This window comes from Schistocerca americana, chromosome 6 (genome assembly GCF_021461395.2).
Source record: "Schistocerca americana isolate TAMUIC-IGC-003095 chromosome 6, iqSchAmer2.1, whole genome shotgun sequence".
NCBI classification, from domain to species: Eukaryota; Metazoa; Arthropoda; class Insecta; order Orthoptera; family Acrididae; genus Schistocerca; species Schistocerca americana.
The window spans coordinates 607,910,496-607,924,027 of record NC_060124.1 but is presented as its reverse complement, the minus strand read 5'-3'; the positions used below and the strand labels follow the sequence as shown (position 1 = coordinate 607,924,027).

The 13,532-nt window shown below is 43.9% G+C and overlaps 1 protein-coding gene across 4 annotated transcripts in view; it reads left to right on the top strand.

Annotated features, from left to right (window-relative positions):
* Window positions 1-13,532, top strand: part of LOC124619557 (phenoloxidase-activating factor 2) — a 239,019-nt gene that overhangs the window by 197,230 nt on the left and 28,257 nt on the right. For all 4 annotated transcript variants that reach the window (XM_047146038.1, XM_047146037.1, XM_047146039.1 and 1 more), the window contains exons 4-5: window positions 10,735-11,003; window positions 11,422-11,585. In XM_047146038.1, coding sequence (XP_047001994.1) covers window positions 10,735-11,003; window positions 11,422-11,585 — 433 coding nt within the window. The remainder of the gene's footprint in view (window positions 1-10,734; window positions 11,004-11,421; window positions 11,586-13,532) is intronic.

Genomic DNA, 13,532 nt, shown 5'->3' with positions numbered 1-13,532 from the left:
CCCCTCTCTGCGGGTCCAGGGGTTAGAATAGGCCTGAGGTATTCCTGCCTGTAGTACGAGGTGACTGAAAAGAGTTTCATACATTTTGGCCTTCATGTGATGGTTCCCTGTGGGGTTTGACCTCCATTTTTCAAAATTTTCCCGAATAGTGAGCCAATTGTGGAAGGGCACCTTACATGGCGCATTGTGTCTATCGTGCATTGAGATCTTTAGCCCACTTTCTCGTCATCGCATTGCAGTCCTCCCCCATTCTCCATCTCTTGGGTGAGGACACCTTCCTGGGTGCGTTTTGCACCATGAACTATGCAGTGTCGATTTCTGCATTGATGATGAGCGTGGACTTCTTTGCACCTGATATCCAGCACGGTAGCTAGTACATTGTGGTGGGGCCGCCACGTACCCTGTTGGTTGTAGCCCCCTGACCACACAGGGATCGCTCTGCTGATGCTGCGCCATTAACTCCTCACATTTGGTAAGGGGTAGATGCCCATCTCCCTGGGGCATTGGGACTCCTGGCAATGGCCATCCTGCCAGGTGGCCTTTGCTGCGGCTGGGTGTCACCCGTGGGGAGGGCTCCTGTTCGGAGTGGGTGGCATAACGGTGCATGACATGCGATGAAGCGTAGTCAATCATCTCTTGCTGGTGTTGAAACACCAGCAGTCTCTAATCGATCACGAGCTCAATTCGACACACAGAAGTATGACCCCAAATCATCCCCGCCCCCTCCCGGCCACACCATGGGAGGAATGTCAGGCTAAGGATGCCAGCGGACCTTATTCGCCCCGGTACCTTGTATGTTCCAGAGCTGACGGGGAATCTTTCATGACGATGAAGCCTCAGTTTTTTGCTGAGCATTTAGAGCACAAGTTCGGGGAGGTGGAGGTCTTGTCCAAAATGAGATCTGGGTCAGTCTTGATCAAAACGGCATCCTCTGCCCAGCCACGGGAGTTACTCGCTTGTGACAAGCTGGAGAATGTTTCTGTAACCATCACGCCCCATAAGACCTTAAATGTGGCCCAGGGTATCATATTTCACAGAGACCTTCTTTTGCAGTCTGACAATGACCTGCGCACCAGTTTAGAACGGTGAGGTGTAAATTTCGTCCAGCGTGTCCACTAGGGTCCAAAGGAAAATCGTGTTGCCACCAGTGCCTGCATCTTGGCCTTGGAGAGTGATACATTGCCCAAGAACGTAAAGGTGATGACCTACCAGTGTCATGTAAAGCCCTATATCCCTCCCACGATGTGGTGCTTTAAATGCTGGCAGTTCGGCCATAAGTCTTCCTGCTGTACTTCCAGCGTCACATGCCGAGATTGCGGACGACCATCACATCCCAATACTCCATGTGCCCTGCCTCCCATCTGTGTCAACTGTGGAGAGCACCATTCGCCTTGCTCGCCTGACTGCAGGATTCTCCAGAAAGGAAAATCATGGAGTACAAGACCGTGGACCGACTGACCTACAATGAGGCTAATAGAAAATTTGAACTCCTGCATCTTGTGTATGACATTGTCTTACACCACCCCTACAACAGTTCGGAAGACTACAACTGCCCCCTTGATGGTGGGGGCCATTTCCCTCCCTGTTGCTCTTGCACTACGTACTTCTGGGGCAACACCCCCCTCCCCCCCAACCATCCGGGACGTCCGTCCCCACTTCTAACCCAGAGAAGGGTAAGTCTTCTTCGGCTTCTCTCACTAGGGAGGGGTCCCTTGGGTCACTCCCTTCCCAGGTTTCTCCGAGTGGGAAAGACGACACCCGCCAGTGGCTGAAGAGCCCAAAAGCAGCTGGTCGTAGGGCTTCACATTCATCCTCAGTCCCGGAGACTGAGCCTGTGAAGTCCTCCCAGCCAGGGAAACTCAAGGAGCAGCGAGAGAAATCCAAACAAAAACTCCTAAGACCAAGGAAATTGCGGTGGCAACCACACCACCGCAACCTACAAGCTCTGCCTCTGCCTCTGAGGATGGGGTGGAGATTTTGGCGTCTGCAGAGGACCTAGATCTCGCCAGACCCTCAGACACAATGGATATAGACTGCTCAGGCAATAAATCGGTGGCAGCAGGTGACTCTGAGGCATAAACTGCCGCACTGAATGTTCCATGCCTTCCCAGACTCACGTTGTCATCCACCAGTGGAATTGCGGCGGTTTTTCGACCGCCTGGCTGAGCTGCGGCAACTGTTAAAGCTTTACATCTGCTATCTGCATTGCCCTCCAGGAAACCTGTTTCCCAGCAATGCAGACCCCTGCCCTCCGCGGCTGTAAGGGATATTACAGGAACTTTAGCTACTATAATAGAGTGTCAGGTGGAGTTTGTGTTTATGTCTTAAACTCACTCTGTAGTGAACATGTGCCCCTTCAAACTCCTCTTGAAGCTGTGGCTGTCAGAATAAGGATGACGCAGGAAGTAACTGTATACAATGTATATATTCCTCTGTTAGTGCAGTACCCCGGAATGTATTAGCTGCACTCATTGATCAACTCCCTAAACCTTTCCTACTTCTGGGAGATTTTAATGCCCATAACCCGTTGTGGGGTTGTACCATGCTTACTGGTCGAGGCATAGATGTTGAAACTTTACTGTCGCAATTCGACCTCTGCCTCTTAAATAGTAGGGCCGCCACACATGTCAGTGTGGCTCATGGTAGTTACTCTGCCATTGATTTGTCAATTTACAGCCCAGGACTTCTCCCATCTATCCACTGGAGAGCACATGACGACCTGTGTGGTAGTGACCACTTCCCCATCTTCCTGTCACTGCCCCAATGTCAGTCACACGGATGCCTGCCCAGAAGGTCTTTGAACAAGGTGCACCGGGGAACTTTCACCTCTGCTGTCACCGCTGAATCTCCACCACACGGTAACATCAATGTGATGGTTGAGTAGGTGACCAGAACAATTGTTTCTGCGGCAGAAGACACAATCCCTCACTCTTTACCCTGCCTGAGGCGTGAGGCAGTCCCTTGGTGGCCGCCGGAAGTCGCTGAAGCAATTAAGGAGCGTCGGCGAGTTCTATAGCGGCATAAGCCGCCTCCTTCGCTGGAGCAGCTCATAGCCTTTAAACGGCTCCGTGCCCGTGTTCGCTACCTTATCAAACAACGGAAGGAGGAATTTTGGGAGAGATCAGTCTCAACCATTGGGTGCCACATGTCACCTTCCCAAGTCTGGACAAAGATCAAACGTCTTTTCGGGTACCAGTCCCCAACAGCTGTCCCCGGTGTTGCCATAAATGACGAGTTATGTACCAACACAAATGCAATTGCTGAGCACTTTGTTCGAGCCTCTGCATTGGAGAATTAGCCCCCAGCCTTTTGCACACTCAAATGGTGGCTGGAAGGGAACATCCTCTCATTCACTACATGCTGCAGTGAATCCTATAACGCCCCATTTACAGAGTGGAAGCTTGTCAGTGCCCTTGCACATTGCCCCAACGCAGCTCCTATGCCTGGTCACATCCACAGCCAGATGATTAAACATCTCTCATCTGACTACAAGCGACATCTTATCATCATCTTCAACTGGCTCTGGTGCTATGGCGTCTTTCCATCACAATGGTGGGAGAGCACCATTATTCCAGTGCTCAAACCCTGTAAAAACCCTCTTGATGTGGATAGCAGTCATGCTGTCAGCCTCACCAACGTTCTTTGTAAGCTGCTGGAACGTGTGGTATGTCGGCGGTTGGGTTGGGTCCTGGAGTCACGTGGCGTGTTGGCTCCATGTCAGGGCGGCTTCCACCAGGGTCGCTCTACCACTGATAATCTTGTGTCCATTGAGTCTGCCATCCAAACAGCCTTTTCCAGACGGCAACACCTGATTGCCGTCTTTTTTGACTTAAGTGAAGCATATGACACCCCGACTTGGTGACATCATATCCTTGCCACATTGTATGAGTGGGGTCTCCAGGGACCACTCCGGATTTTTATCCAAAACTTCCTGTCGCTCCGTACGTTCAGTGTCCAAGTCAGTGACTGCCATAGTTCCATGCATATCCAGGAGAATGCAGTTCCACAGGGCTCTGTATTGAGTCTCTCTCTATTTTTTGCGGCCATTAACGGTCTAGAGCAGCTGTCGGGTACTACGTCTCACCTTCTCTGTATGCAGACGACTTCTGCATTTCGTACTGCTGCTCCAGTACTCTTGTTGCTGAGCGGCACCTCCAGGGAGCCGTCCACAGGCGCAGTCATGGGCTCTAGCCCACGACTTCCAGTTTTCAGCCGCAAAGTCGTGTGTCGTGCACTTCTGTCGGCGTCGTACCATTCATCCGGAACTCTCACTTTATGTTAATGATGATCCACTCACTGTAGTGGAGACATATCGGTTCCTAGGACTGGTTTTTGATGCTCGATAGACTCGATACCCTCATCTCCGTCAGCTTAAGCAGAAGTGCTGGCAGCACCTCAGTGCCCTCCGTTGCCTGAGCAACACCAATTGGGTTGCAGATCACTCTACGCTGCTGCAGCTCTACAGAGCCCTTGTCCAATCCCGAATTGACTATGAAAGTGAGGTTTATGGTTCGGCAGCACTTTCAGCATTGCATTTACTCGACCCTGTGCACCACTGTGGGGTTCGATTAGCAACAGGAGCTTTTAGGACAAGTCCAGTGACCAGCATCCTGGCGGAGGCTGGTGTCCCTCCACTGCAGATCGGACATGCGCAACTGCTCGCCAGCTATGCAGCACACATTCATAGTTCCCCTGAGCATCCGAATTACCGTCTCCTTTTCCCATCTCCTGCATCGGCAGCCCAGATCGGGGCTAACGATTGTGGTTTCCGTGCAGTCCCTTCTCTCCGAACTGGAGTCTTTCCCTTTACTACCTCTACTTGCGGTCCGGTCCGTTCACGTACGCCTCCATGGTGTACGCCTCAGCTGCAGCTTTGTCTGGACCTTTTGCATGGCCCTAAGGAGTCTGTTAACCCCACCGCTCTCCGCTGTCAATTCCTCTCGATTCTTGTCGTGTTCCGGGGCTCTGTAGCCGTTAGCACCGACAGTGTAGGCTTCGCATATGTTCATGGAGGACTTATTGAGCAGCACTCTTTGCCAGTTGGCTGCAATGTTTTCACTGCAGAGCTGGCAGCCATATCTTGTGCTCTTGAGTACATCTGCTCATGCCCTGGTGAGTCATTTCTCCTGTGTACTGACTCATTGAGCAGCCCCCATTCAGATCTCTGGGCGGGGACTACTCAAGAGGACGTCATTATGAGAAGAAAGAAAACTGGCATTCTACGGATCACAGCAGGGAATGTCAGATCCCTTAATTGGACAGGTAGGCTAGAAAATTTAAAAAGGGAAATGGGTAGGTTAAAGTTAGATATAGTGGGAATTAGTGAAGTTCGGTGGCAGGAGGACCAAGACTTTTGATCAGGTGAATACAAGGCTATAAATACAAAATCAAATAGGGGTAATGCAGAAGGAGGTTTAATAATGAATAGGAAAATAGGAATTCGGGTAAGCTACTACAAACAGCATAGTGAATGCATTATTGTGGCCAAGATAGACATGAAGCCCATGCCTACCACAGTAGTACAAGTTTATATGCCAACTAGCTCTGCAGATGACGAAGAAATTGATGAAATTTATGGTGGGATAAAACAAATTATTCAGGTAGTGAAGGGAGACGAAAATTTAATAGTCATGGATGACTGGAATTCGAGAGTAGGAAAAGGAAGAAAAGGAAACATAGTAGGTGACTATGGATTGGGGGTAATAAATGAAAGAGAAAGCCGCCTGGTAGAATTTTGCACAGAGCATAACTTAATCATAGCTAACACTTGGTTCAAGAATCATAAAAGAAGGTTGTATACATGGAAGAAGCCTGGAGATACTAGAAGGTATCAGATAGATTATATAATGGTAAGACAGAGATTTAGGAATCAGGTTTTAAATTGTAAGACATTTCCAGGGGCAGATGTGGACTCTGACCACAATCTGTTGGTTATGAACTGTAGATTAAAATGGAAGAAACTGCAAAAATGTGGGAATTTAAGGAGATGGGACCTGGATAAACTGAAAGAACCAGAGGTTGTAGAGAGATTCAGGGAGAGCGTAAGGGAACAATTGACTGGAATGGGGGAAAGAAATAAAGTAGAAGAAGAATGGGTAGCTTTGAGGGATGAAGTAGTGAAGGCAGCAGAGGATCAAGTAGGTAAAAAGGCGAGGGCTAGTAGAAATCCTTGGGTAACAGCAGAAATATTGAATTTAATTGATGAAAGGAGAAAATATAAAAATGCAGTAAATGAAGCAGGCAAAAAGTAATACAAACGTCTCAAAAATGAGATCGACAGGAAGTGCAAAATGGCTAAGCAGGCATGGCTAGAGGACAAAAGCAAGGGTGTAGAGGCTTATCTCACTAGGGGTAAGATAGATACAGCCTACAGGAAAATTAAAGAGACCTTTGGAGAAAAGAGAGCCACTTGTATGAATATCAAGAGCTCAGATGGAAACCCAGTTCTAAGCAAGGAAGGGAAAGCAGAAAGGTAGAAGGAGTATATAGAGGGTCTATACAAGGGTGATGTTCTTGAGGACAATATTATGGAAACGGAAGAGGATGTAGATGAAGATGAAATGGGAGATATTATACTGCGTGAAGAGTTTGACAGAGCACTGAAAGACCTGAGTCGAAACAAGGCCCCGGGAGTAGACAACATTCCATTAGAACTACTGACAGCCTTGGGAGAGCCAGTCCTGACAAAACTCTACCATCTGGTGAGCAAGATGAATGAGACAGGTGAAATACCCTCAGACTTCAAGAAGAATATAATAATTCCAATTTCAAAGAAAGCAGGTGTTGACAGATGTGAAAATTACTGAACTATCAGTTTAATAAGTCACAGCTGAAAAATACTAATGTGAATTCTTTACAGACAAATGGAAAAACTGGTAGAAGCTGACCTGGGGGAAGATCAGTTTGGATTCCGTAGAAATATTGGAACACGTGAGGCAATACTGACCCTATGACTTACCTTAGAAGAAAGATTAAGGAAAGGCAAACCTACATTTCTAGCATTTGTAGACTTAGAGAAAGCTTTTGACAATGTTGACTGGAATACTCTCTTTCAAATTCTGAAGGTGGCAGGGGTAAAATACAGGGAGCGAAAGGCTATTTACAATTTGTACAGAAAGCAGATGGCAGTTATAAGAGTCGAGGGACATGAAAGGGAAGCAGTGGTTGGGAAGGGAGTGAGACAGGGTTGTAGCCTCTCCCCGATGTTATACAATCTGTATATTGAGCAAGCAGTAAAGGAAACAAAAGAAAAATTCAGAGTAGGTATTAAAATCCATGGAGAAGAAATAAAAACTTTGAGGTTCGCCGATGACATTGTAATTCTGTCAGAGACAGCAAAGGACTTGGAAAAGCAGTTGAACGGAATGGACAATGTCTTGAAAGGAGGATATAAGATGAACATCAACAAAAGCAAAACGAGGATAATGTAATGTAGTCGAATTAAGTCGGGTGATGCTGAGGAAATTAGATTAGGAAATGACACACTTAAAGTAGTAAAGGAGTTTTGCTATTTGGGGAGCAAAATAACTGATGATTGTCGAAGTAGAGAGGATATGAAATGTAGATTGGCAATGGCAAGGAAAGCGTTTCTGAAGAAGAGAAATTTGTTATCATCGAGTAATGATTTAAGTTTCAGTAAGTCGTTTCTGAAAGTATTTGTATGGAGTGTAGCCATGTATGGTAGTGAAATGTGGATGATAAATAGTTTGGACAAGAAGAGAATAGAAGCTTTCAAAATGTGGTGATACAGAAGAATGCTGAAGACTAGATGGGTAGATCACGTAACTAATGAGGAGGTATTGAATAGAATTGGGAAGAAGAGGAGTTTGTGGCACAACTTGACTAGAAGAAGGGATCGGTTGGTAGGACGTTCTGAGGCATCAAGGGATCACCAATTTAGTATTGGAGGGCTGAGTGGAGGATAAAAATCGTAGAGGGAGACCAAGAGATGAATACACTAAGCAGATTCAGAAGGATGTAGGTTGTGGTAGGTACTGGGAGATGAAGAAGCTTGCACAGGATAGAGTAGCATGGAGAGCTGCATCAAACCAGTCTCAGGACTGAAAACAACAACAACAACAACAACAACAACAAGCTGTCGATCAGTGCTACCCTTGCCACCTCTTGTAGCGTCTATTTAGGAGTCCATCTATACCCTGGAAGAGTCCCGCCATTCCGTGGTGTTTGTGTGGACCCAAGGACATGTCGGAACCCTGACAACGAACTTGCTGATAGGCTGGCCAAACAGGCGACGTGGAAACCGCTTTTGGAGATAGGCATCTCCGAAGCTGACCTGCATTCTGTCTTACATCTCAGGGTTTTCCAGCTTTGGGAGACGGAATGGCACAACAGCACACACAACAAACTGCGTGTCATTAAGGAGACTATGAATGTGTGGAAGGCCTCTCACAGGGAATCAGTTGTCCTCTGCCGGCTCCACATTGGCCATAGGTGACTAATGCATGGTTACCTACTCCGTTGCGAGGGCCCAACTCAGTGTCGCTGTGGCTCCCAAATGACGGTCGTCCACTTCTTGCTGGACTGCCCACTTTTAGCCGCTCTGCGGCAGACTTTTAACTTACCCAGCACCCTGCCTTCACTTTTGGGCAACAATGACTCCACAGCAGCTTTAGTTTTACGTTTTGTCTGTGAGAGTGGGGTTTATACTTCTATGTAGGTTTTAGCGCATGTCCTTTGTCCCTCCGTGTCCTCCAACCTAGTGCTTTTAGGGTGGAGGTTTAAACGTGTTGCAGAGTAGCTGGCTATTCCTTTTTATTCTCGTAGTTTTCCAGCCACTGTAATCTGCTTTCATGTTTTACTCTCTTCTGTTTCTAGTGTTTCTGTTGCTTTCTTGTCCTCTTTTGTTCCTTTTAGTGTTCGTTGCCTTCCCTTCGTTCTTGTGGCTTTTCCTTTCTTTCCATTTTGTGTTATATATTTCTTCCGTTTTATTCTCACACTTGTGGCATGGTTTTATTAGGAACAAGGGACCGATGACCCCGTAGTTTGGTCCCTTCTCCTGCCTTTAAACCAACCAACCAAAATAGTTACTTTGGACACCGCCATGTCATGCACTAAGATTCACAACCTGCTAGTGGTAGACAGTTGCAACTTGTCAGTAAAGTGGGGAAATTGGCAAAGTAATATGTGTGACGTATTAAGAACACTATAAAAAATTGGAAGCATTACTTTTCAGAAAGCTGTCTTAGATTCCATTGCCTTAGTTACCAACTGAGGCAGATTGTTAATCATATCATTCTTCGAACAAGAAAATGTTACTCTTAATGCTTTACTTAGCTTGTAGAATTGTCCTTCATTGTAATTCACAGAGGGTAACTTCTTTGAAATGAAAAATATGACATCACTTATCTGATAACTTCATTTATTCAATCCTGCTTGCTGCCATTAACAAGTTTTTTCAACTGTTACTCTAGGGGACTGATGACCATAGATATTAAGTCCCATAGTGCTCAGAGCCAACTGGTACTGTATCCACCTGCTTTCTTCATGTGACATAAACGACTACCAACTCCCTTATTCTCTCTCTCTCTCTCTCTCTCTCTCTCGCTCGCTCGCTCTCTTTCTTTCTCTCTCTCTCTCTCTCTCTCTCTCTCTCTCTCTCTCTCTCTCTCTCTCTCTCTCTCTCTTGTACGTCCTACCCTGCGACCTCTTTCATTTTGTTATGCATCTGCTGACTCGTACAGTGAAAGGCCTACCTCAAACTACCCTGCTACTCCCTCCTTGCCCCGTGCATCCTCTCCTACCCACTTCCCACCTCCATGTATTCAGGCAACTGCTTACAACAATAGAAATTCAATAATTTTTCTGTCATGTGTTTATGTGCCATGCACCAGTCCTCTGTAAGTAAATGGTTCCCTTTCTGTTATTTTATGTAGTTCTTCACTTTGGAATTTCCATTATTGTTATATTCAAATGCAAATTTTGGAAATACTGGTGTTACACAAAACTAATAATTGCACAAATTACAAGTATTTTCAAAAAATGAAATATTATAACTTACAATAAAGTTGCAATGTGTTTTCTCACTATAACACATTTGATTTTAGATACAGGTATGCTAATATTGCTATAGACATTGAACCACTAAAATAAAAACTTCTTTAAATACTAAACTGCAAATAGTATCATCCAAACTATTGATGTAGATAACCTGGACACCAGTTCAATAGACACACATTTCTCATGTGCAACAATCACTCTCATATATACATCCCTTCTCCCCTCCCCCCATTTTGATCTCAGTGTGGGCACTATTTTCCCTCTGGAATATTTTATTCAAGAGGATGCCATCAAATTAAAGTCATACACTGCAGGTTTCCAGGAAATGTTATGGCTATAGCTGTCCTTGCTTTCCAGCACTCACAGTACCATAATAGCGAGCATGTATGTTAAAATCCTGTTGCCCCTACATCTATTGAAAAGGCTTCTGTCCCTCTTCATAGGCAATATGTTAGTTTGATGTCCCTATAGATACCCCTTTGATGTTGTTGCACCTACAAAAGTTGTGTGTATAATTGAGCAATACAAGCCACTCTACCATGAAGTACCATGATGTAACATTAAATAATGTTTTGTTGATTGGATATTGCAATTACTTCTAATTATTTAATTTCTAAATTATATTTGTATTCTTGTTATCAAGGTGTTGTAATAAGTGCTTGCCTAATTTCCATATTTATCTCATGGCTAATACTTCACTTGATTTATTTTATATAGGAAGGATGTAAATCAAATGAAAATCAGAGCTGGTGAATGGGATACACAAACGAAAAATGAAATTTATCCCCATCAGGATAGAAGAGTAAAGGAGATCATTGTTCATGAAAATTACCATGCAGGAGCTCTTTACAATGATGTAGCTCTGCTTTTGCTTCAAGAACCTGTAGATTTGGCAGAGAATGTAGATGTGGTGTGTCTGCCTGACAGAAGCACTGTTGTCAACAGTTCACATTGTTTTGCAAGTGGTTGGGGAAAAGATGTGTTTGGTAAGAGAATACAATAATAGATAACATACATGTTACATGATTTTTTGCTATTGAACATTCTAAAATTGGCACAAACAACAGAAAACTATTACTTCTAACACTTGGAAGCACAGGCTGTAATGTTTTCCATTGTGCTTTACACTGATGATAACCAAAGTTAATTGCGACAGTAACATATATTAAAGTTGCGAGTCTAAATTTGTAACTGTACGTTTCCTCTTTGTGTTCTTCTACTTTGGCACTAATGCTCAAATCTTTTTCACCTCCCTGACCACATGATTACCTGTACCACCCTCAGTTTGCCTTTACTTGCTTTTAATGACTTGCCCTTTACTCATTATCCATTTTTCTCTTTCTAGAGAAAGGTTGCCACAAGAACAATTTTATAAAGATTTTTCTTCACTGTGATTTTTTACAGGAAAGGAAGGAAAATACCAAGTAATATTGAAAAAAGTTGAGCTGCCCATTGTGCAACACCACACTTGTCAAGAAGCACTTCGGCGAACTAGATTGGGCCCTTACTACAAGTTAGACAAGTCATTCATTTGTGCTGGTGGACTGGCAGGCCGCGATACATGCAAGGTGAGGCATTGCTCTCTTGCTACAAATATGGAAAGGCGATGCCACTTTATAATATTTAAAAACAAGTAACAGTTCTGACAGAGAACAGTAATAGTGGTAAAAATCTCTACAGGGTACTAAATCAATTATAAATCCCCTTCATTGAGCAATAAGCATAAGCTGTTTTCAAATGTGGTATATTCATTGTTTTTAAGTACCTGTTCTCGCAATATACACTGCAATGCCATTATAATAATTTGAAGCATCCACACTGTAGCTATTACTGGTATAGAGGGTTTTTTAGATATATATTTTCTACATCTACATCTATATTCTGTAAATCACTATGAGGTATACGGCAGAGGGTATGTCCCAGTGTACCAGTTATTAAGGTTTCTTCCTGTTCCATTCACATGAGGAGTGCAGGAAGAATGGTTGTTTGCATGCCACTGTGTGTGTGTGGTTAAATATTCTAATCTTATTTTCATGATACCTATGTGAGTGACATGTAGGGAGTTCTAATATATTCCTAGAGTCATCATTTGAAGACGGTTCTTGAAACTTTGTTAATAGACTTTCTTGGGTTTGTTTATGACTATTGTAACAAGTCTTCCAGTTCAATTCCTTCAGTATATCTGCAACACACTCCCATGGATCAAACCAACCTTTGACCAATTGTACTGCCCTTCTCTGTATACATTCAATATCCCCTATTAGTCCTATTTGGTATGGGTCCCACACACTCGAGCAATGTTCTGGAGCTGGGCACACGAGTGATTTGTAAGTAATCTCCTTTGTAGAGTTCCCCAGTATTCTACCAATAAACCAAAGTCTTCCACCAGCTTTACCCATGACTGGAGCTATAGGTCATTCCATTCCATTTCATATCCCTACAAAGTGTTACATCCATGTATTTGTATGAGTTGGCCAATTCCAGAAGTGACTCGTTGATATTATAGTCATAGGATGCTACGTTTTCAAATTTTGTGAAGTGCAAAGTTTTTCATGTCTGAACATTTAAAGCAAGTTGCCAGTCTCTGCACCATTTTGAAATCATATCAAAATTCGACTGAATATTTATGCAGCTTCTTTCAGATTGTACTTTGTTATAGTTAGCTGCATCATCTTCAAAAAGCCTGATTTTACTATTAATATTATCTGTAAGGTCAAAAATATACAACATGAACAACAAGTGTCCCAACACACTTCCTTGGGCACACTTCAAGTTACTTCTACATCTGATGATGGCTCTTCATCCCAGATAACATGATGTTTCCTCCCTAGCAAAAAGTTCAGTCAAGTCACAAATTTCACTTGATACACCATATGATCATACTTTTGACAATAAGTGTAGGTGTGATACTGAGTCAAATGCTTTTTGGAAGTCAAGAAACACTGCATCTGCGTGATTGCCTTTATCTAAAGCTTTCAGTATGTCATGTGAGAAAAATGCAAGTTGTGTTTCACATGATCAGTGTTTTCGAAATCCGTCCTGGTTGGCATGGAAGATGTCATTCTGTTCAAGATACCGCATTATGTTTGAACTCAGAATGTGTTCTAAGTTTCTACAACAAATCGATGTCAAGAATATTGGACAGTAGTTTCGTGGACCACTTCTACTACCTTTCTTGTAGATGGGTGTGACCTGTGCTTTTTGCAAGAACTGGTCACAATTTTTTGTTTGATTATCTACTATAGGTTATAGTTAGAAGAGAGGCTAACTAAGCTGCCAGTTCAATATAGAATCCGACAGGGATTCCATCTGGCCCTGGAGGTTTGTTCAGTTTTAATGATCTGCAGCTTTGTTCAGTGTTAATGATTTCAGCTGTTTCTCAAAACCACTGACACTAATACTCATTTCACTCATCTTTTCAGTGCTACGGAAATTAAATTGGGTCACTTCTCCTTTATTTTCCTTTGTAATGGAACATTTGAAAATGGAATTAAGCATTTCAACTTTTGCTTTGC